This window comes from Lissotriton helveticus, chromosome 7 (genome assembly GCF_964261635.1).
Source record: "Lissotriton helveticus chromosome 7, aLisHel1.1, whole genome shotgun sequence".
Taxonomy (NCBI): domain Eukaryota; kingdom Metazoa; phylum Chordata; class Amphibia; order Caudata; family Salamandridae; genus Lissotriton; species Lissotriton helveticus.
Window position 1 is genome coordinate 1,551,818,819 of NC_136068.1, and position 24,895 is coordinate 1,551,843,713.

Sequence of the window (24,895 nt, forward strand, 5' to 3'; positions counted from 1 at the left end):
ATATTAACCCTCTGTACTATCTTCACATAAGTCAAAACCTCAACTATACAAAACGCTGATCTTTCTCGAGGAAGATAATTAATCACACGAGTTATCTTGACATTTTATGATGCTTGGTAATTGCCGGAGGAAAGGAACGCTGTAGCAGGTGCTCAAAAAACATAATAAACTTGCAAACACAGTGCCCCCAGGAAGCCAGCACCCGGTGCAGCGGCACCGGTCGCACCACCCTAGAGCCGGCCCTGAGTTCAGTAGAGCAGTAAGAGCTAACTAACAAACTTTCATTGTGGATCATTTCCATAGATCTTCTCCCTCTGACATCTGCAAATTCCTTCCTTAAGCCTTATATCTGGCTGGGGCATAGGGTACTGGGGTAGGTAGGCCTGCGATTCCCTCTCTGTCCTGTCCTCCTCTGAAGCCTCACGCTTTATGACCCCTCTCCCCAGCTTTGGCTTTCCTGTTTAGCTACAGAGTTCTCTCCAGCAGATAGCCTCTCCCCTGAATAGCCGCTTATCACCTAATCAAGCGGTACAAAAGGGGGTGGTGATGGACGGAGCATCTGAACCAATCAAACACTCACACCCAGTCAACAGATCTGGGTTTAATCCATCACCGTTCTTTACACCACTCTGCCACCCCAGTTCAGACATGGCCATCTGCACCCCCTTTTGTACCGCTTTGTTCGCCATAGGTTGGCAGGGTATGCTCAGACGTGAGTCACTTGCTCACTTTGCCACTGGATTCAAGGAAGCCTGGCTGAAGACGGCTGGAATGCCAGAAACCGGTCCTTGGAAGCTTGTTTCAGGCCCAGGGAAGGCATGGCTTGGCAGTTCGGGCTGGACTGTTCCCATGAGGCACAGGGTCAGACTGATTTGCATATGGCCATGTCTGAACTGTGGTGGCAGAGTGGGCTAAAGAACGGTGATGGATCAAACCCAGATCTGTTGACTGGGTGTGAATGTTTGATTGGTTCAGATGCTCCGACCATCACCACCCCCTTTTGTACCGCTTGGTATCCCCTAATCAAGGCAGCCTTGCTACACCTATTAGCACTGACCAATCAGGAAAGATTGCAGGAAGGCTGGAGTTTGGCTTACAGGCAAGAACGTGTTATAACTTCATTTTTGTACAAGTTGTGAAAAATTCAACAAGAGCAATCTATTGGATTTATCAATAGCGTTCTGTTAAGTCTTTGAACTATATTTCATTCCTTTCCTAGCAACATTTATGCTTGCATAAAATATTTCAATGTTAGCCTATGGGCCGAGTATCTACAATTATCACTTCTAAAATACCCATACCATCAAAGTCGAATTGCAGTGAATTTACTTCTAAAAGCAGCGCTGCAGAGAAGGGTTTCTTTTTAAAATAACCTCAGGCACTCAGCAGTGACCATACCAAAGTGCATACAAAGCTGCTGGCCTCTAAACTTCCATGCCTGTTATATACTAGAGTCTTCTAGGTAGTTTAAATCCCTCTGCCCAATTATCTACTAAGAACGTTTAGGGTAGGTCATGCCAATTGTAAGAATTTACTTTTAAAGGCTGTCTGCAAGGCTACATTTATAATGACAGACAGCCACTCAGCAGTGCACACATGCAAAGTGAATACAATCTGCTGGGCTTATAAAGCTCCATGCCCTATCATCTACTAGGGAGCTATAAGTAGATTAATTCCCCTTGCCCTATTACTTTTTTTTTTTTTTTTTTTTTGGGTTATAAACTTTTATTCAGTGACAGTACATACACACAGCTCCATGCCTACAACCCGGAGGCCGGCAGCAATGTAAGGAAACTTCAAGAATAGCATGGCAGAACCGGCAGGTCGACGGAGCAGGAGCCCCATATAGAACAGTGGGCGCCCTGCCCCTCCTCGGTTGTTTGAGCACACACTTCCTAAGTTCTGTGACCTACCCTTCCTAGCCTCGCCCCCCCCTCTTGAAGCCCACTCACTCCCATTGTGTGATATGTGTATTGGTGTGGAATGCCTGTCAATCCCCTGAAACCCAGCGTATAACTTCTCTAACAACCACCCCTCCTGAACTTACCCCCTCCCCCCCCCTAACTGCCCCTGTGCTTGCCTCTGCGTGCGTCCCATGCCTATGCGTCCGCCCAACCCGCCCTCCCGAACCGTGCCATACCCTCCACCCTTACCAGATCTCAGAGCCCCCTGTGTATAGTGACGACCCGCCCTGCAAAGAACACACCAGAAATAGCGGCCAAAGGACACACTAGGATGTTCTCCCCATCGCCCCTGGAGGTTCAGCCAGCTATGTGTCTAGGTCTCCCCTAAGCACGTAATCCGCAAGCCTGGAGCCTTGAGCCTCAGTGTCCTCCTCCCCTATCAGGTTCTCCTCCTCCTCATGCCCCGAATCAGTAGCCGACTTTTGGGTAGAGTATGTTAGGTACTGGTCCCAGAAGTTTTTGGGTCTGCTGCGAGGGGGTAGAAGCTCGCTATAGAGCTGTGACTGAGTGCACCCATATAGCATATCTCTGGACCACCCTTCTTTTGTCGGAAGAGGACCCCGCATCCAACATCGCGCCACCAGGCGTCGGGCCATTATGAATCCCAGGTCTGCAAGGCGACGCATCGCCGGTGGGAGAATTCTGGAGTGCCCCAGGAGCGCCAGCGCCGGGTCAACCGGTAACTCCGTCTCAAGGATGGAGCCCAGCTCCCCAAAAATGTCAGCCCAATATCTGTTGATACCCGGGCACGTCCACGCAAGATGCATGAAATCCGCAACTGGAGAGTGGCAGCGCTCGCACTCCGCTGATAGTCGAAGGCCATACCTGTGTAGGCGTTCAGGGGTGTAATACACTCTTTGAAGAAATTTAAAATGGATAAGTCTATGTCGCGCGTTCATGGAAACCTTTCTAGTATTGCGGCAGCAGTACTCCCACATAGAGTCGCTGATGTCTGCCTGCAGATCCCGTTGCCATGCCGATCGGGCTTTGGAGATAGTGTGTTGGTCGCTACGCTGGCCTATCCGATACAACCGGGACACCAGGTGACTAGGAGATGGCGTCTTGATAACGTACGTCAGTTCCGGGGTTTCCGGAGGCTCCTGCATGGACACGCCCAACATGTCCCGTAGTGCTGCGCGGATTCTGTGGAAATGGAAGCGCTGCATTAGCGTAGCAGACGGCCAGGTTTGCGCCAGCTGTGCCCAGGTGATCGCTGTACCCTCTTTGAAAAGGTCTCCCAGTTTGAGGATGCCCAGTTGGCGAAGAGCACACAGGACCCCCTTCTCCCGTAGCGGTGAGAGCCATACAGCCCAGTCGATCGGGACTAGAGGGGAATACAGTAGGTCCTGTCCGTGACTCCGAGCCAAAGAATGCCACGCATGATTAGTCGCCGCTATGGAATCCAACGTACCAACACGGCGCGAGCTCGGTTCAAACACCGTGGCTGGAGGGGGGAGAGGGGCGGCAAAAAGGGTTTCAAGTATCACGTGGGGGATGTTACGATCCCCATGGGTCCACGTATGCAAATGCGTTGCCTGCGCAACCCTATAGTATCTCTCTAAATCGGGAGCACCCAATCCTCCTTGCTCATATGGGAGTGTTAGGATTTGCCACTGTACCCTCGGTTGCTTGCCCCCCCAGGCCAACCGTGTGAGAGCCTGGGTCAGCGTCTTGAAGAAAACTTTCGGTAAAGTCACCGGGATGGTGTTAAACAAAAACAGGAACCGGGGCAGGACAATCATTTTCATCAGGGCAATGCGATCGGAGAGGGAGAACGGCAGCTTGCACCACCTGTCGATATCGTCGGAAAGTCTGGAATAGGCCACTCCGTAGTTCTCCCTCACTAGGACGTCTGGGTCCGGGTGCAACTGTATGCCCAGATACCGAACCGGGTCATCCGACCATTGTAGCGGATAATCCATCTCAAACTGACTCGTTGCCGGGGTCAGCGGGAACGCGACGGATTTGCTCCAGTTAACTTTCAGTCCCGATAACGCTCCGAACTGGACTACTTCCCGCAGCACAGAGGAAAGATTGAGCTCTGGATCCCTAACATAGAGGAGGGTGTCGTCGGCATACGTGGAAATGCAGATCTTGTACGTAGGGAAACTGATTCCCTCGAGACTATGGTATTCCCTCAGTGCGCACGCTAGAGGTTCAGCCACGAGTGCGTATAGTAGAGGTGATAGAGGGCAGCCCTGCCTGGTGCCTCTGCGTATTGCGAAGGCGTCCGACACTCTGTTGCCCAGGCGAATTCTAGCCGATGGTTCATAATATAACGCACCTATCATCTGCAGGAAGGGTTCTCCCAGGCCCAGCTTCCGTAGCACTCTGGTCATGAAGGGCCACTCGACGGAGTCGAATGCCTTTTCCATGTCAAGGAATACCGCTAGCGCCCTACTCTCCGGTTTCACATGTTGCATAGTCCCCAGTACCGTGCGTATATTGTAGGTAAGGCTCCTGGTGGGGATGAAGCCAGCCTGCTCCGGAGCAACTAGTTCCGGGATTAAGAGAGCAAGACGTGTCGCCAGGACTTTGGCATATAGCTTGGCATCGACATTTATCAACGAGAGCGGCCGGTATGAGCTCCGTTCTGTCGGGGGTTTACCCGGTTTGAGGAGGGTAATGATGAGAGCCTCTCGCATGGTCGGCGGCATGCAGCCATCTTGACAAATGCCGTCGAACAGAGTTGACAGATAGGGAACTAACAGGTCCGTGAAGGCCTTGTAGAAGCCGACCGTCAGCCCGTCGGCTCCCGGAGCACTGCCCGTGCTCATGCTATTCAGGGCATCCACTATCTCCTCCCTCTGAATAGGCATCATCAGGAACTCCCTCTGCGCGTTTGATAGCTGTGGCATTTCAATAAAGTCTAAATAATCATCGATTGCCCCCTCCATGCCGGTGGTTTTAGCCTCATAAAGAGTGGAATAGAACAGTCGGAACTCTTCTAGAATCCTCTCTTCGTCGGTCAGGAGCTCGCCCGTACTCGACACCAACTCTCCAACTGCAAGCTGTCGCCTTTCGCTGCGAACCATGTTAGCCAGAAGAGAACCAGGTCTCCCACCCTCGCCATAAGTGCGAGCCGTAGCATATTTGCCCAAGTGTTGGACCTCCCTATCAGCTTCCTCACTGTATTCCGCCACAAGCTGCTTAATAGTAGCTAGCGTGTCCTCGTCCGGGCCAGCCTGCAGCTTCTGCTCCAGCTCTGTCAGGCGCGTTTCCAGGTGTTGAAGCCGCTGCCGAATGGATTTAAGGACGCTGGAGTGTTTAGCCATAGCAACACCACGCATATATACCTTGAATGTCTCCCACAGCGTTTGGAAGTCATCCACTGAGCCCAAGTTATTGTCAAAGAAGTCCTGGATCTCCTCCGCGAGTTCACCCCGAAATACTTCGTCTAGTAAAGAATAGGGGGGAAAGCGCCACGTGAACGGGGGGAGACGAGGCGACGGCAGTTCGAGAAGCATGAGGAGAGGAGAGTGATCTGAGAGAGTACGGGGCAGAATCAGACAGTCCCTCACTCTGCCAGCCAGAGGGCGAGACGCTAGCCAGTAATCAATTCTCGTATGTATTTCGTGGTACGAGGAATAGTGTGTGTAGCCTCCTCTGGCATGGTGCCTATGCCTCCAAACGTCAAGTAAATCCAGACGTGCCATCGCAGTCTGCAGCACCTCCGCAGCAGCCGACGGGCTCCTATGCGGACCCGCAGACCTATCCAGCTTCGGGTCTAGGACCAGATTGAAATCCCCACCCCAGAGCATCCCTGTACATCCATGCAGCTCGCATTTCTGAGCTAATGTCGTATAGAACTCCGGGGAGTCAAAGTTCGGGCCATATACATTCACCACCATACAATCAAGACCCCTGCCCGTGCATCTGCAGAGGACATACCTGCCCTCAGTGTCAACCTCCAGGGGCGTCAGTGTGAGTTTGGAGGTTGGGCTAACCCAAATAAGAGTCCCCCTAGAGTGTGTTGTGAACCCAGAAGCTACACTACAATCCACCAGACCCCTATGAAGAAGCATTTTGCTGGTCAAAGGCAAGTGTGTTTCCTGTAACAGTGCAAGATCTATGTGGTGTCTGCGCAGGTAACTGAGGACTTTTCGAAGCTTCCTGTAATCATTAAGGCCCCGTACATTCCAAGTCAAGACTCTTAAGTGTGCAGGTTCCGGCTCGCTCGGTGCCATGAGCTCGGAAGTGTCAGTCCCACCCGCCATGGCAGAAGATTATAAGGTTGCTGAATAGTATTGAGGTAGCTGCAGCTACACAGACAAGCAGGAGATACGGAAGGGAAGCAGCATCTGCATGCATATTGGGAGGTCCCCACATAGATTGGCAAAGCACATTTTCAATCAAAACCCATAAGAACAGTACCAAGACAAAAACAAACCTCAACGTTCCACCCCCCTCCCACAGCTGACCCTCCCCAACTCGGTCACTCAGGTCCCCATCCCGCCCGCCCCTCCCCAACCACCAGTCCAGAAAAAACATAGCCTATGGCTCGTGGGCAGAAGGTAGCCAGCCACTACAGACTTGCCTAGGAAGACACAACGCTGTTATCCTGAGTCCCTACCCCCCGCCGCACACCATCAAGCATGGATCACCCCATCAAACCACAGATCATCTTCTACATATCCCCCAGCTACGCCAGGGACAGTACCCCCCCCTCCCCCCGCCTCACTCCCCCACTATCGTAACCATCATCCACCCAGTAAGAAGGAGCAGAGAGAGCAACAGGCACAGCGGATGCGGACTGTACACAACAATGAACAAGAATCGTGCCCGCCGCCCACGCCCTCCCAACTGCGACATCAAGGCAGTGAACAGCACCATCGAATCATGATCACTCCAAGTCAACAAAAACCTCAAAAAGGATCAGACGGTAGAACACAGTACCACAATGCGGCCAAAGCCAGGTCACTCCTGATTGTCCCCACGTTGCTGGTCGCCTTCCGCCTGATTGTCCACCTGCTCTTCCGGCGTGTCTCGAGTCCATTTTTTCAACGCTCTTTGCAGCTCTGCAGGATCGGTGAAGATGTGCGAATGTCCCTGCCTATTCACACGTAGCTTGGCCGGGTACAGCATGGCGTAATCCAAGCCCATATCTCTGAGTCTTTTCTTGTGTGGCGCAAAGTGCTTGCGCGCCTCCTGAACCCGGGCCGTGAAGTCGGGGAAGATGGAAATCGCCGAGCCCTCGTATTGCAGACCACCCTTGGAGCGTGCCAACCGAAGTGCCGTGTCCCTGTCTCTGTAATTCAGCAGCTTTGCAATAATTGGCCGTGGAGGGAGACCTGGGTTAGGACGCGGGGCAAGCGACCTATGAGCACGTTCGACCACAAACATGGACGAGAACACTCCTTCTCCGAGCAGGTTAGTTAGCAGGTTTTCCACAAACAGCTCCATTCTCCCGGTCTGAGTGGTCTCCGGCAGGCCAAGGATGCGAAGGTTGCACCGACGTGACCGTGCCTCCAACTCCTCCGTTTTGTCTTGAAGGGTCTTGATCAAAGCATCTGCCCGGCGTCTCGCGGTATCCAAGTCTGTCTGGGCCTCCTCCACCTCCGTGATGCGCCTCTCCGCCAAGTCGTGCCTCTCTGTGTGTTTGTCGAGACGCTCCGCCATGCGGTCCATCCTATACGACATGGCGTCCATCTTGGTCCCCAGCGCCGTGATATTAGTCTGGATATTCGATTCCATGGAGCGGAGCATTGTTTTTATCTCCGAGTTGTCCTCCGGGGGCCCACCCGCAGGCGGGACCTCATCCCGGTGCGCCTGAGGGCTCAGCACCTGGACTCTCCGCTGTGAGAAGGGGAGTTTGCTCTGGGTCCTGTCTCCCTTCCCCATGGTATGTCGTTTCCTGTAATGCCCCCGCCTTCTCGCGAAGGGGAAGGTGGCCGCCGAGCTAAAGTACGCCGCCCGCGGGCCACTGGAGCAGCCCTGCAGGGAGTTTCAGGAGAGAGTTCAAAGCGGCAGGTCCGCAACCACCAGACAGTGCAAGGGGTTAGCACTCCGCATGCAGATGAGCGCCCGGGGGGGCCCTTCTCAAAGGTAGCTTTTGGAAGAGGGGGTCACCGCCAAACCGATGGGCAAACAGTTGTGCTCGAATATCTCGTCCCTAGAATCCCCTCACCGCAAGTAGCACGTGGACTCCCCTGCAGGCTCCCAAGCCACAGCGTCACAAGGTAATGCTGTTTTTGAAGCGGGGCGGGGGGCACTCCCCGCGCCCCCGAGGGGCTTCTCCCGCCTGCTGGCAGAGATCAACTGATGCCCAGGATTCGTCCCAGGCCCTCTAGGCCACAGGCCCACTGCTGTTCCAGGTAGGCCCCCTCGCTACGGAGCCAGCGCCGCACTTGCCTCTTATGCGCCGGGCCTCGAGTGTGCCGGGAGGGGTAGGCAACCCTCCTCGTCCAGTGCGGGTCCCACTCCTCACCTTCCGGGACCCGTGTAGGAGGTCGGGATGTGTCTCGCCGGCCAACAGGTCTCCCTCATAGGCGCCCGGGCAAGCGCGCTCACCCCTGCCGCACGCAGGGGCACGTCGGCCGGCGTGGCGCTCACCGGAGGTCGCGGCTTTTCGGCCCAGGTCCCCGCGGCTCTGCTCTCGATCGCGGCCGGGCTCCGGGGCGCCAAATCACCTCGATTTCGGGGTCGCTAGGAGCACCGCAACTTTCCGCTACTGCAGGGGGAGTTTGGGGCAGAAATCTTAGCTCTGTGGTAGGATTTTGAAGGATATTGTGAAGTGCGCGGCGGAGCTCCGGGATCAAGCGGCCATTTTCGCTGCTGGCAAGCTCCGCCCCCCCCTTGCCCTATTACTTACTAGGGACTTATAAGGTATGTCAGGTCAAAGTGCACCCTAACACATAGTGTACCTTATGCATCTGTTTTGTTTTGAACAGAGCACTGGCCTGGGCTTTCTGGCAGAGCCCAGGCCACAGTCAGTGTCAATTACCACCAGTATCATTCAGCATTAAATGGGGGGTGAACGGGGGCAAAAGGATGACTTTCTAACAAAACCCTATGCTAGACTCAGGCGCTATGGTGTGTGCCTGGCACGCGACAGCTGAAATCATTGCCATCTCTAGGGAGAGGGGAGGAGTGTGCATATCTCTATTACTATGGCACTCTCCTGCTCTCTCCCTGTCATGCAAGGCAGCACACAGGGCCGGACTGGCTACCGGGCAGTTTGGAATACTGCCGAGCTGCTGCCTGATTTTACAGCAGCGTGGGCTGATTTCGTCAATGGAGACCTGCGTGCGTTTCGAAATACTGAAAGCAAAACGAATTTCGTTTAGCTCACGCAGGTCCCCATTAACGAAATCAGCCCCCAGCTCAGCAGCATTCCTAACTGCCCGGTAGCCAGTCCGGCCCTGGCAGCACAGCCTCTTTGGGTACTGCGCTGTGTGACCATTTACAGAATCTGGGCCTAAGAGGCATATTTATCAAACATTCCCATAGCGCAGTTCAGTAAGCCTGCACTGCGTAAAATGGAAAGGGCAGGAATGCGCCATATTTAACAAAATACCTCGCATTCCTGTCCTTAAATTGCACTGGTGCACAATGTTCTGCCTGGCTCCAACGCAGGCACTTTTGCACCATGGTGCACGAGGGACTTCATTGCACACAGCATTATTTTTGTGCGTAGGGGACACCTTCCTGCACAAAAACAATCAGAGGAATTATACTCTTTCTATGTACAATGCAGCACACATGCAAAGAGGAAAAACCGAGGAGAAATAAAGATATTTCTCCTCGTTGGGCCTCACCTCGGCAAGTGCAGCATTTTAAAGCATTCCAGGTCTACCAGCAGTGGCAAACCTGGGAATGCTCCAAAATCCATAGGTGCATGCGTGTGTAAACCCACACTCCGCCTATGGAACACCTGTAAGGGGCAGTGTAACGCAAGACAGCGGTTTGCGCAGAGTTGCCGTACTCTAGATTCATCAAGCCACTCAGAGCCATGCCAGGTGTCCGTGCGTGGCTTTGGCATGATAAATCTAACTTTAGAGTTGCGTGGCGCAAGGGGGCGGCGCAACACAATGAGAAATATGCCCCTTAATGTGGTTTGTTGCTTTACAAATTTCATTAAAATATATATTTATAAGGAGTTAGGCAATTACACCAGAACTTACTTCTATGTCAAGAGATGTATATTTGCCAATTGTTCAGAGGTAACCCGGTTTTAAGGAAAATCATGCTGACAGCTTCAACTAATGACTATTCACTTCGTTATAAAGAAAAAAAAGTTCTTGAAAGTTCCCGAGAGCTGTAGCCCCTGTAGGACCGGTCTAGTCTAGACCCTGTACAATTAAACATAAGCAGCATAAACTCTCGCTGCTAGTGCAGTCAATGGGTGCCCAACGTGATCAAATAAACAGGAACCACTCACCGCCGATATCAGCCACAGACATCTGAATGGTGGAAGCTTGAAAAAGGAACGAGCATCCATCGGCAGATCGCACAAACTTGAGCCCGACATCCAAGGCACAGTTCTTTCTCCTTTCTGCTCCACCCTGACACTGTTCTATGGTTTCCAACAGATGATTGATTTTATTCTTGTATACTTCCGGGTCGGCGATCTCCGCTCCTGAAAGAACTGTGCTCATTTTGAGATGCTTAGTACAATCAACAACTTGGCAGATCCCGTGGGACGTGAAAGAGGACTTTAACCGCCTGTATCAAAGTGAAGTGACCGGCTCCCTAAGGATGAAAGTACACGCGTGCCCCACAGATCCGCAACAGCGTTTATTAAGCACAGTCCTAACTGCCAATATGACACTTGCCACATTCATAATGGAAATGGACGCTGGGCGTATGGCATACACATAATATCTTATGCATTATAAAAGGCAGCTGTTCTTCGTCATCCTGGGAAGCGGAGATGCTGTCACCTGGCGTCTCCTGTCCCTTCATCGTACAGTATGTTTACACAACTTCCAGAAAGTGCAAACGGTGGCCAGAGTCGGGAGGGTACGTGATCAGAGACTAGGGAACTCGGTGGCAAGCGGGCAAGCCTTGTGACACGTATTGTATGTGTTCCTTGTCCAATCAGGGCCAAGATTTATCACAAGCGTCCTGAAGATCAAGAAACTCCTCTTTAGGCTCTGACTCTCAGGGGTTCACCAGTGTGAGCAGTCAAGGGCTCACTCTTGAGGGGAGAAGTGAGGTACAAACTTCTCTTGAATAGAGTCCTAGAAAAAGAATGTCCAGGCTATGTTTGAAAATGTCTATTCACTTTAAAAGGTTCAATCTTGTACTAAAACTAGGGATGTTCTAAGTAGGTGAAAATGTCATTTGAAACTCACTGTTTCAAAAGAACAAAATGCTGAAATGCACCAGTTATAGTTACCTCAAGTAACTGTTACTCGTGCCCTAAGATAACTAACTTGCGCCCCCGCCATGCACCGTGTAGTCATCAATTATGTTATTCCAGATGTTGCATTAAAGTTATCAGTGATTTCATGGAACAGGTCATGAGGGATGTGAGGTAATTACCAGCGCTTAGCGAGAGAGCTAATTATAGGTATTTTGGGGCACGAGTTATAGTTACTAGATAATTATAAACGGTACATTTCAGTGTTTTTTCTCGTTTTAAACAGTTTTTTAAATGATATCTTCAAATAGCTATAACATCCTTTTAACCTTTTGTTTTTTCAGTGAATTTTCAAAGGTTTTTTTGATGCAAAGTAAGAAAGCATTACCATACCCAACTACAATGTCAATTTAACCTTTGTTTTTTTCCAGTGAATTTCTAGTTTTTTTTTACGTCAAGTAGTATTCTATTACTATATGTAATGCCAACCCAAGCAGCACACAGTCTTCAGCCATGTACGACATGGTGTTCGCCATAGGGCCTAGCCTACCGCCAGGCCCTGCATCCAACCATCCACAGGCATCCAACTCTATGATGCACATGACCTTCGGCAGGTCCTGCATCCAACCACTTGCGGGCAGCCAGCCCCTATACATGCACACCCTTTAGCCATGCATGGGGTCGGATTGGCCACAGGGTCTGGTCTGTGGCCAGGCCCTATGCCCAACCGCCCAATGGTACCCACTGGCTCATGTGCCCCGGGTCTTGGATGCAGGGTGCTAGTTGGGCACATGTCTTGCACCCACCCCCGCTGGTGGGGTGTTCAGTATAGGGCCTGGGGCCCAAATCCCTTTGGGTGTACATGGCTGACTATATGAGGTTATAATATATGGGGTGATATTTTACTAAAGGCAGACCTACTGACTTTGTCAACATGCAAGAAAACCAAATATAAAAAAGTGGGTCTATAGGCTTTATGAAGGGGTTTGGTATATCAACATATAAAAAGAACACCTATTGTCTTTGTCAAACAATCTCCAATAATTATAATCAAACATATATTTCAGTAATTCACATAGAGAAAAGTTTGATAAAAGTAGTGGTTACAATTTCTTTTAATAAAGTTTCATAAAAAATACCGAAATGAGGAGTCAGGTTTGTTTTTTAACAGCTTTTAAACTCTCTGTCACATTTCTGTGATGGAATGTTCTGGGATCTGCATGGAACCACAAAATTCCACCACCCCTCATTCCCCTAAGTTTGCAGAGAAAAATGGTACCTCACTTGTGCGGGTAGGCCTAGTGCCCGTGACAGGAAACGGCCCAAAACGCAACGTGGACACACCACATGTTTACAGTGAAAACTGACCCTTTTTTTGCAAAGTGCCTAGCTGTAGATTTTGAACACTAGCTCTGCCGGCACCTAGGGAAACCTAGCAAACCTATCCATTTTTTAAACTAGACACCCAGGGTAACCTGAGATGGGGTGACTTGTCTGGCTCCTATCAGGTTCTGTTACCCAGAATCCCTTGCAGACCTCAAACTTTGTCCAAAAAACCCACATTTTTCTCTCATTTCTGTGTTGGAAAGTTCTGGAATCTGCGTGGATCCACAAAATTTCACTCAGTCCCAATTCTCCAAAGTCTTCCGAGAAAAATAGTACCTCAGTTGTGTGGATAGGCCTAGTGCCAGTTGACCCCCCTTGCAAAATCAGGTTGTTTTGTGATAGATCATTTTGATGTCTTCTCAATACGTTTTGGGCCCTTGCCTGTTGCGGGTACTGAACCCACCCACGCGAGTGAGGTACCATTTTTATCAATAGACCTGGGGAAACGCTGGATGGTAGGAGATTTGTGTCAGCTCGGTAATCCTACAACTTTCCCACACAGACATTTGAGAAAAAGGTTTTTTTTTAGTTTTGTGGATCCCCCAACGTTTCCCTACCCAGAATCCCCTACAAACCTCAAATTTTGATGAAAAATCAATTTTTCTCAAATTTCTGTGTGGGAATGTACTAGAATCTGTATGGGCCCACACATTTTCTACCACCCAGCGTTCCACCAGGGCTCCCTATAAAAATGGTACCTTATCAAATGGTGCAGCAAAATTATGGAACAAACTGCCAACGGCCGTGAGATTCCAAGCCAATCGGCAGCTCTTTAGGAAAGATTTGAAAACTCTACTCTTCTCTTCCATCTAGTCCGTTCTATGATGCAACTTTCTGTCCGCTGACATACATTAGCGCCAAGACGCCACGGCAATCGAGCGCTTTACAAACATATATCCTATCCTATCCTATGCATATTCCAGAACTCAGAAATTTGAGAAAAATGTGGTTTTTTTCAGCTAAATTTGAGGCTTGCAAGGGATTTTGGGTAGGCAAACGTTGGGTGGCCCACGCAAGCCATACCTCGTTGAACTCCACTGGGTGTCTAGTTTTCAGGAATGTGTGAGTTTGGTAGGTTTCCCAAGATGGCTGCCGAGCTGGGGGACAAAAATCCAGGTGACCCCCCCCTTGCAAAACCTGGATGTTTTGTGATAGGTAAATTTAATGTCTCCTCAATATGTTTTGGGCCCTTGACTGTCATGGATACTTGGCCCACTCATGCGAGTGAGGTACCATTTTTTTCGGAAGACTTTGGGGAATGCAGGGTGGGTGGAAATTTGTGGGTCCACGGAGATTCCAGAACTTTCTACCACAGAAATGTGAGAAAAACGTGTTTTGTTTTACATAGTTTGAGGTTTGCAAGGGATTCTGGGTAACAGAACCTGGTGAGAGCCAGACAAGTCACCCCATCCTGGATTCCCCTGGGTGTCTACTTTAAAAAGAATTATAGGTTTTCTAGGTTTCTCTAAGTGCCGGCAGAGCTAAGGTTCAAAATCCACAGCTAGGCTCTTTGCAAAAAAGGGTTAGTTTTCACGGTGAAAATGTGGTGTGTCCACATTGCGTTTTGGGCCGTTTCTTGTCGCGGGCATTAGGCCTACTCACACAAGTGAGGTACTATTTTTTGCAGAAGACTTTGCTGAATGCGACATGGGTGGAATTTTGTGGCTCCATGCAGGTTCCAGAACTTTCCACCACAGAAATGGGAGGAAAATGTGTTTTTTTTTACAAAGTTTGAGGTTTTCAAGGGATTCTGGGTAACAGAACCTGATGGGAGCCAGACAAGTCACCCCATCCTAGATTCCCCTGGGTGTCTAGTTTTAGAAAATGTGTAGGTTTGCTAGGTTTCCCTATGTGCCAGCAGAGCTAGGGTTCAAAATCAACGGCTAGGCTCTTTGCAAAAAAAAAGGCTAGGGTCAGTTTTCACTGTGAAAATGTAGTGTGTCCTTGTTGCATTTTGGGCCGTTTCCTGTCGCGGGCATTAGGCCTACCCCCACAAGCGAGGTACAATTTTTCTTCGGAGACTTTGGGGAATGCGGCGTGGGTGGAATTTTGTGGATTGATGCTAATTACAGAACTTTCCACTACAGAAATGTGAGAATTTTTTTTTTTATTTGACAAAGTTTGAGGTTTGCAAGGGATTCAGGGTAACAGAACCTAGTGAGAGGCAGACAAGTCACCCCATCCTGTATTACCCTGGGTGTCTAGTTTTAAAAAATGAATAGGTTTGCTAGGTTTACATAGGTGCAGGCAGAGCTAGGGTTCAAAACCTACAGCTAGGCACTTTGCAAAAAAGGGTCAGTTTTCACTGTGAAAATGTTGTGTGTCCATGTTGCGCTTTGGGCCATTTCCTTTCGCAGCTACTAGGCCTACCCACACAAGTGAGGTACCATTTAGCTCTGAAGACGTTGGAGAATGCGGGGTGGGTGGAATTTTGTGTATCCATGCTGATTCCATAACTTTCCACCACAGAAATGTGAGGAAAATGTGGGTTTTTTGACAAAGTTTGAGGTTTGCAAGGAATTCTGGGTAACAGGACCTGGTGAGAGCCAGATAAGTCACCCCATCCTGTATTCCCCTGCATGTCTAGTTTTTGAAAATGTATAAGTTTGCTAGGTTTCCCAAGATGCCGGCAGAGCTAGGGTACAAAATCTACAGCTAGGCACTTTTTCAGTGTGAAAATGTGGTGTGTCCACGTTGCGTTTTGGGCCGTTTCCTGTCACGGGCACTACACCTACCCACACAAGTGAGGTACCATTTTTTTAAGAAGACTTTGGGAAATGCACGGTGGGTGGAATTTTGTGGACCCACGCAGATTCCAGAACTTTCCATCACAGAAATATGAGGAAATGTGTTTTGTTTGCAAAGTTTGAGGTTTGCAAGGGATTCTGGGTAACAGAACCTGGTGAGAGCCAGGCAAGTCACCCCAGTCTAGATTCCCCTGTGTGTCTAGATTTTAAAAATGTATAGCGCTGCTAGGTTTCCCTGGGTGTCGGCAGTGCTAGGGTTCAGCATTTACAGCTAGGCACTTTGCAAAAAAAGGGTCAGGCTTCACTGCAAAAATGAAATGTGTCCACATTGTGTTTTGAGCCGTTTCCTGTTGTGGGCACCAGGCCTACCCACACAAGTGAGGTACCCTTTTTATCGGGAGACTTAGGGTAACACAGAATTGTAGAGCAACAGTTATTACCGATAGACTTTCGATGCATTTCTGCCTTCCAAATGAAAGACAATGTGTAAAAAAGTAGTCACTTTGAAAAGTGTCCTATGATTCTCATGCTAGTAAGGATACTCACAGTTTCGGAAATGTGCAAATAGCTACTGTTTCTAAACTCTATGGGGCCGATTATGATTGCGGATTTCCCGCATCCACCGGGCCGGCGGAAGCCACCGCCGGCCCGGAGGATGCGGAAAATCCGCCGTGGAGCCTTGCAAGACCCACCGCCATATTAGGATGGCTGGTGGGTCTTACTATCTGTCCGCCGCTTTTCCACCGCGGGCGGAAAAGCATTAACATGGCTGGCGGTGTCTATCAGACACCGCCAGCCATATTAGGATGACTGCGGAAAGATGCCTTTACACGGCGGCATTTCCGCCGTGTAAAGGCATACGGATTTGTGTTTGGGGGCCCGTTGCGGGCCCCCAGGGGTGAAGGGGGGTGTGGGGGGTGCACATGGGGGGTACCTATGGTACCCCCCTGCATTTGCCTCCACAAAGCGGCAGGCACCGCGAGGTGCCTGCCGCTTTGTGCATGCAAATGCACAACTTACTTTTTTATCATTGCGGCGGGTGCTGCTTCAAGCAGCACCCGCCGCAATGATAAAAATACAGGATGTGACCGCCAGGGTGGCGGTCACATCCTAATTTGCACGGAGGGACCGCCGCTGCCCCTGCGGATGGTCCCTCCTTCTCTATGGTGGCGGACAGACTCAGGTCCGTCCGCCATCATAATCGGCCCCTATATTTTGTTCCAATTTCAGAAATACATAGATGTCTTTCCTCCCAATTTTTCACTGTATATAGTTTCCCAAATGAACATCTGTCATAATTAGAAGCAATTACAGGTGAAAAAGTTGCCACAAATAGCTGTTTTTTTCAACTCATTTGCAATTTTTCCTATTTTTAACTGTTAGTTTCTATAAAGAAACCTTCAAGGATCTACACAAATGACCCCTTGCTGAATTCAGAATGCTGTCTACTGTTATAAAATGTATAGCTTTTTTTTACCATTGACTGGAATAAGGTTGAAAGCACAAAAAATAGCAAAAATAGGCTATGTCCCAGAACAATGCCAAAACTGTGTACAAAATGTTGGTTTTCTGACAAAAGTCTGTCCATCCCTGAAGCTGGGAAAATGGTGATTTCAGCCCTAAAAAGCCTTTGTTGATATCATTTGCAGGGAAAAAAACAGACGCTTTCATTTTCAGCGACCCCCCCCACCAAAAAAAATGTTGCTGTGTTTTGGCTATTTTCTGGGTCCCCTGCAGAGGAAACGACAAACCCTGGGTACCTTTAGAATACCCGTGATGTTGGAAGAAAAGGACGCACGCTTGGCGTGGATAACTTATGTGGTCAAAAAGTTACAGGGGCGTAAGCACACTCTACCTCAATTAGCAAAACAAAGGCTTATCACTAGGGGAAAAGGTCTAGCAGCGAAGGCGTTGAGCTATAAAGTGCAGCCATATAATGAACCAGCTGAAGCTCATAGAGCTCCAGCAACAAGAGCTTTAAAAAAAAATGGTAAGCTCTCCTGGGGTCATGGATTTAATAACCCAGGAGACTTCTGTTTTTTAATGTTGCTGGGGGGCTGTTGCACTTTAAGCAGCCCCAAACAACATAAAAAAAAACAAGCTTGGTGGTACTCCTGCCCCTTTTAGGGACACCCGCAGGCTCATAAAAATATATTTAGAAAGCTGTCACAGGGCATTATGGGGAGCTCCTTGTCAATGCAGTAAGTAATGATTAAGGAGCACTTGCTGCTCATTTATTCTTTTATTTTTTTGTTAAATTTGTTTCTGGGTGTCCGGCTGCCCAGCCCAGCACCCAATCATTCATTTTCCTTGGGGGCTGCGTGGAAAGCCCCAGATGGCTTCCAAGCCAGCACCACCATGGGTACCAGTGTGAGCCTGCATTTTTGTATTAAGTGAGTGCCCCCATGACCACCCAGGGCACCCACAGCTCCATATTGGTTGTAACCCCCGCAACCCCAGTCGGCTCCCCTTTGAGAGCCGGCCACTTCAATTGTTGGTGGGTGACCACCGAGGGCACCCATATCTCGTGGCTGGGGGTGGATCCCCAAAACCCCCATGGCATCTGCTGGCTCCCCAGCCAGCACCATCCTCGGTGCTGGCAGGAGCGGGCACCATCCTTTTGCTGCCACCGGGGGAGGGAGCAGCATTTTTCACTACTCCCGCTCAGGTGGCAGCAAAACCCTATTCCCTGCCTGAGAGAGTGAACCACAGTATCCCAGGGTATGGAGTCCACAAGACACTGCAATCATGACCCAGGTGATGGGGTCCCAGGAGCCAGTCTTCGGGGACCCAACATATGGCCCACTCCCTACTAAAAATACACTGGCCTTGGAAAATGGGCTCCCCTGGCTCTTTTCTGAGGTTTGAGAGAGAGAATACATGTCCCCATCCCCATATTATAAAAATCAACCCCAGAGGATGGAGTCCCAAGGGCCTCTTTGAGGTTTGGCGGGCTGCACACCCCCTTCCCCATATTAAAATAAAGGCAGCTCTGCGGGATGGGATCACCAAGGTCTCTCTGAGGCTTGGGGAAAGGGGATGCATGCCCTCCTCTCCAAAAATGAAAATTATGAAAGGTGGGTGACAGAAATTTAGTTTATATTGGAACCAAGAATCATCTGCACCACCACTAAATTAAAATTGCCTTTTTTACCTCCCCCAACCAGGCCTATGGGGGAAAGGTATTTCTACCCTGCCCCCATATCTTTTTTTAAAAACTTTTTCCAGTTAGGAGCTGAAGTGGAAGAGCATTTTTCTGTAAGTCGAAGATTTGTCAATTTGGGCCAAAGTTAGAATAAACCAAAAAAATGGTTTTCCTGTGGAAATGTGGTCCTAACTACAGCTACCCAGTGGTGTGTGTGTGTGTGCGCGTGTGTGGGTGTGTGTGTGTATATACATACACATACACATACACGCATAGTGGATAAATAATGACATATTTTTAAGGAGTATTCCATGTTTTAACCATATTAAAGCAAATGTTTTATTAATTTATTTTACCTGTTTAAAGTGGACTGGAGCATTTTATTTGGATTTGATTCTTAAAATGGATTCATTGTATATCTTTTAAGATCAACAGTGCTTATGTCATGACATTTTAATTGTTTTATTTGTATGCTTTTGGAGTTGTTTTAAACCAAATAAAGTATATAAATATATATACATATACATATATATATATATATATATATATATATATATATATATATATTACCTACTGGCGGTCGCCAGTAGGTATATATAGTTAGGATTTTTTCTCTATGGGTTTTTTGAAAATTCTATGTCTAATAACTTTGGCGTTTGTGGACGGAATTGGCTGAAATTTTCAGGAAAATGGCACATTTTGTTTCTGAGCAGCCCTTGAAAATTTGGGGGGGGGGCCGAGAAAAAAGGGGGGTCCCAAAACGCGTTTTTCCCATGTTAATTTCCATAGGGCGGTTGGCCTCACTTTTAGCCCGAACGGCTGAATGGATTTGCACGAAACTTGGCAAAATTGTAGGGACTGGTAGCCCGATGTGCCTTTTGTAGGTCTCAATATATGTGTTCCAGTGGATTTTGAGAAATTAACGTTTAAAAAAAGATATATATCTGTAACAGCGGACCGGGCAGCGCTCTGGTTCGCGGACTTTTCGCGCAACGGAGCTTTGTGAAGCGAAGCTGATTGGTTCTCCGGCGTCTGTCAACATTCCAAACAGTCCGTAGCGGCCGCCATCTTGTCTCTCGGTGGGATCGAGAGACAAGAGGAGGCCAAAGCGAAGGGGCAAATGACCATAAGGGGGCATAGTACATTGTCGCTCACCCCCTAGGTTTGATGTGGAGGTTTTAAAAGGGCCCCGCGGGGCAAAAAAAAATAAAAATAATAATAATCGAACAGCTGAATGGATTTGCACGAAACTTGGCAAAATTGTAGGGACTGGTAGCCCGATGTGCCTTTGCTAGATCTCAATATATGTGCTCCAGTGGATTTTGAGAAATTAACGTTCAAAAAAAGGTATATATCTGTAACAGCGCACCGCTTCGCGTACTTTTCGCGTTACCGAGCTTTGCGAAGCGAAGCTGATTGGCTCTCCGGTGTCTGTAAACATTCCAAACAGTCCGTAGCGGCCGCCATCTTGTCTCTCGGTAGGATCGAACAGCTGAATGGATTTGCACGAAACTTGGCAAAATTGTAGGGACTGGTAGCCCGATGTGCCTTTGCTAGGTCTCAATATATGTGCTTCAGTGCATTTTGAGAAATTAACGTTCAGAAACAAGATATATATCTGTAACAGCGCTCCGCTTCGCGGAGATAAAATTATATGTGTATTACCTAGCTGTTGCTAACACCAGTTAGCGACGGCTAGTAGAAGATAGCGACCATCTTGGGCCCCACTTTGCATGTGAGTGATATTTATCACTAATGACATGCAAAGTGGGCATGCCAAGATGTTAGCGACTGGAAACAGTCGCTAACATCGCTATCTCCTATTATCAACTTTTGGAAATATTCGAGATAAGGGCGAATATCTCTAAAAGCTACCACCTGCCCTGAGCAGTTCTTAGCCATGTTATCCAATGGGAGGTGGATAACATGGCTAAGAGCATTAGCTCGGTAATGCATGAATATCGCTGAGTTTTCAGCGATATTAAGGCATTGCGGTCGTTTTTTATCGTATTTCCGATAAACCTTGATAATAGCAAGGTTTATCTGCGATAATTTCTGACGGTAAAAAAATCGTTGCTAAGCATCGTTAGGGATAAATATCGCTTAACTTTGGTAATATGCCCCAACGTCTGTTAACGTTCGATTCGAAGGAAATCAGGAAGTGTTGAAAAACATTGTCTGCGCCATCTTGTCTTTTTTCAAATGCCACACTTTTGTCGTGCACGGCAGCCATTTTAGATGCCTTGACCAGACCCACTCTGTGCACGCTGTCGATCCTTAGCATGGCTCCCCACCCTCGCAAGCATCTCCCCCAGGCAGTGGTCACCCCCGCTCTCTGTCTTATGCATGGGTAATAAACCTCCCCCATCTGCGCTGCTGTTCCCTGAGAATCACACCCTGTGCCCGCCCGACACCTCCCTTTCGCCCTATTCACTACCGCACCCTCTGACACTCCTTTTCCTCTGTGTCCGATTGTCCAGGCTGGTCCTAGGGTATCAGCTAGCCCTGCAGATGTAGTTTATGGCCACAGCTGTAAAGAATCACCCCTCTTCAAAGGAGTTATAGTAGATCAAGGCCCACACTCGATGAGATCCGTCACAGCAGAAGCGTTGCTATTATCTGAAAACCATCCTGTATTGTGATTGGGGAGGGGACCGAGCCTGAAGCGGAAGATTCCAGGGATGACTCTTTGTACATCAAAGTTTTTACAATTATGTGTCACATTAAAAATATATAGCACTCCGACAAAGTAGTAAGATTATAAAACTTTAATAATTTATAAATATATACAAGAAAACAAAAATAGTAATAACATATAAACATTTTTAGGGAAAAACAACGAAGTAGCGGTCGGCTGTGCGAATAGTCCCAACGCAGCACAACGTCCAGATTTCCGGCGTGGGGCGTCGCGGGGGGTGGGTCATCAGTAGCAAACTGTTGTGCGAATAGTTCCAAGGCAGCAGAACGCGCCAAAATCTAGATGACACGAAAGTGATGTCTAGTAAGTTGCCACCCAGCAAATAACGGCATGGGGCGTCGCGGGGGGTGGGTCATCAGTAGCAAACTGTTGCGCGAATAGTTCCAAGGCAGCAGAACGATGGCACCAAGGTGATGTCCAGTAAGTTGCCGCACTGGTTTTGGTATCCTACAATGCTGCTCCGAATAACGGCGTGGAGCGCCCCGGGGGAGGCGGCGTGAACGGGCCTCTCCAGGTGGAGTCTCGTCTGTTGTAGTGGGGCGCCCCTTTACCATTTCAGTTGCCATTCCGTCCGTTTTTGGTCCACTGTGTCAAAAGCCGCAATTCAGCTGAGTTGCGCCCACTCTTGCGGTGCAGCGATAGGCGGCTGTCACAGGACTCTCAAAATGGCGGCAGGCTGTTTCCTTTTTGGGCCTGGTCCACTGAAATGGCCCTGGGACACCTTGGAAATCGGACGCTTGTCTGCTAGGTCTTGGACCTCATTCTCGAAAGCGTCCCCTTCGCCTTGAGAATTCATCAAAAGTTTTGGGGGCTCCGACTCCTGCAGGCTTCTGGTGGGGAGCGGTTGCCATGATTGCTCGCGGAATGACCACGACTGAGCTACGAGATGGTGGTGCTTTCATGCTGACGCCAGCTTCAGTCTGAAACATCCAGAAACAAGGTGGGGCTTTCATCGTTTGGGGAAAAAAAAAAGTTTTCATCCTATGAAAAGTGTTGTTTTTAGGTCACATGATCAAGCCTTCCATCATTAGGAAACCAAAAGTAAAATGAACCAATGAAAAGTTTTATAAACAAGTCACATGACCTGTTATGCGGCATAGGGTGTAAAATTAGGAGAAAATACGTTGGCACGTGAGGCGGCGTCAGTAGCGGACCGATGTGCGAATAGGCCGAAGGCAACACAACGCGCCAAGATCCGGATGGCACCGAGGTGGTGTCCAGCAAGTTGCAGCACTGGTGTGGCCATCCTACAATGCTGAAAGTCGGCGTGGGGCGCCCCGTAGGCTTGTGAGTTTGCGTCAGTAGCGGACCGATGTGCGAATAGGCCGAAGGCAGCACAACGCGCCAAGATCCGGATGGCACCGAGGTGGTGTCATAGTTGAGAGTTCTGAGCAGCGGTTGTAACACTGTCTGAAGCTTATTTGCAGCTGCTGCAGCTTCACTACGCGTCAAGATCCGGATGGCACCGAGGTGGTGTCTAGTAAGGTGCACTGGTGTGGCCATCCTACAATGCTGAAAGTCGGCGTGGGGCGCCCCGTTGGCCTGTGAGTTTGCGTCAGTAGCGGACCGATGTGCGAATAGGCCGAAGGCAGCACAACGCGCCAAGATCCGGATGGCACCGAGGTGGTGTCTAGTAAGTTGCCGCACTGGTGTGGCTATCCAACAATGCTGAAAGTCGGCGTGGGGCGCCCCGTTGGCCTGTGAGTTTGCGTCAGTAGCGGACCGATGTGCGAATAGGCCGAAGGCAGCACAACGCGCCAAGATCCGGATGGCACCGAGGTGGTGTCTAGTAAGTTGCCGCACTGGTGTGGCCATCCAACAATGCTGAAAGTCGGCGTGGGGCGCCCCGTTGGCCTGTGAGTTTGCGTCAGTAGCGGACCGATGTGCGAATAGGCCGAAGGCAGCACAACGCGCCAAGATCTGGATGGCACCGAGGTGGTGTCTAGTAAGTTGCCGCACTGGTGTGGCCATCCTACAATGCTGAAAGTCGGCGTGGGGCGCCCCGTTGGCCTGTGAGTTTGCGTCAGTAGCGGACCGATGTGCGAATAGGCCGAAGGCAGCACAACGCGCCAAGATCCGGATGGCACCGAGGTGGTGTCTAGTAAGTTGCCGCACTGGTGTGGCCATCCTACAATGCTGAAAGTCGGCGTGGGGCGCCCCGTTGGCCTGTGAGATGGCGTCAGTAGCGGACCGATGTGCGAATGGGGCCAAAGGCAGCGCAACAATATTTTCTGATTTGAAGACACCACAAGGCGCTGAGATGCCAAGATCCGGATGGCACCGAGGTGGTGTCTAGCAAGTTGTGGCACTGGTGTGGCCATCGTACAATGGTAAAAGTCGGCGTGGGGCGCCCTGTTGGCCTGTGAGATGGTGTCAGTAGCGGACTGATGTGTGAATGGGGCCAAAGGCAGCGCAACAATATTTTCTACTATATTTTCGGAGTAGAAGACACCACAAGGCGCTGAGATGCCAAGATCCGGATGGCACCGAGGTGATGTGTAAGTTGCGGACCGATGTGCGAATGGGGCCAAAGGCAGCTCAACAATATTTTCTGAAGAGAATACACCACAAGGCGCTGAGATGCCAAGATCCGGATGGCACCGAGGTGATGTCTAAGTTGCGGACCGATGTGCGAATGGGGCCAAAGGTAGCGTAACAAGATTTTCTGTATGGAAGATACCACTAGGCGTTGAGATGCCAAGATTCGGATGGCACCGAGGTGATGTCTAGCAAGTTGTGCCACTGGTGTGGCCATCGTACAATGGTAAAAGTCGGCGTGGGGCGCCCTATTGGCCTGTGAGATGGTGTCAGTAGCGGACTGATGTGCGAATGGGGCCAAAGGCAGCGCAACAATATTTTCTGACTGACACCACAAGGCGCTGAGATGCCAAGATCCGGATGGCATCGAGGTGATGTCTAAGTTGCGGACTGATGTGCGAATGGGGCCAAAGGCAGCGTAACAATGTTTTCTGTATGGAAGATACCACTAGGCGTTGAGATGCCAAGATTCGGATGGCACCGAGGTGATGTCTAGCAAGTTGGTGTGGTCATCCTACAATGCTGAAACTCGGCGTGGGTCACCCCATTAGCCTGTGAGATGGCGTCAGTAGCGGACCGATGTGCGAATAGGCCGAAGGCAGCACAACGCGCCAAGATCCGGATGTCACCGTGGTGGTTTCATAGTTGAGAGGCACTTCATCTGCAGTGGGGCGCCGAGATCCGGATGGCACCGAGGTGATGTCTAGCAAGTTGCTGTACTGGTGTGGTCATCCTACAATGCTGAAATGTAGTGGGGCGCCCCTTTACCGTTTCAGTTGCCATTCAGCTGAGTTTCGGCCGCTCTTGATGCTACAGCGACAGGCGGCTGCAAGAGGACTCTCAAAATGGCGGCCTGTTCTTTGGATTTGGGCCTGGTCCACTAAAATGGCCCTGGGACACCTTAGAACTCGGACGCTCGATTTTTTTTTCCTTTCCTGTACATGCAAAAAAAGGTAAATGCCCGGTATGTTACACGCTTCATCTGCCACGATGAACTCTCCAGAGGAACCGAAAAAAAATATAGTTGTGGTAACTATACCATGCATCGTCATATGGAGAGGTGGCACCAATTAATTATAGTGCTGCATAAAAGAGAGATTTGGAGGAGAACCC

General features: G+C 49.6%; 1 protein-coding gene across 4 annotated transcripts in view; it reads right to left on the minus strand.

Moving 5' to 3' along the window:
- Window positions 1-10,582, minus strand: part of LOC144770486 (uncharacterized) — a 369,390-nt gene extending 358,808 nt beyond the window's left edge. For 3 of the 4 annotated variants that reach the window (XM_078655029.1, XM_078655027.1, XM_078655028.1), the window contains exon 1: window positions 10,345-10,582. In XM_078655029.1, the coding sequence (XP_078511155.1) occupies window positions 10,345-10,434 (90 nt within the window). In that variant the 5' untranslated portion in view covers window positions 10,435-10,582. The remainder of the gene's footprint in view (window positions 1-10,344) is intronic. The other variant, XM_078655030.1, reaches the window with a different exon arrangement.
- Between the last annotated feature and the right edge of the window lie 14,313 nt (window positions 10,583-24,895).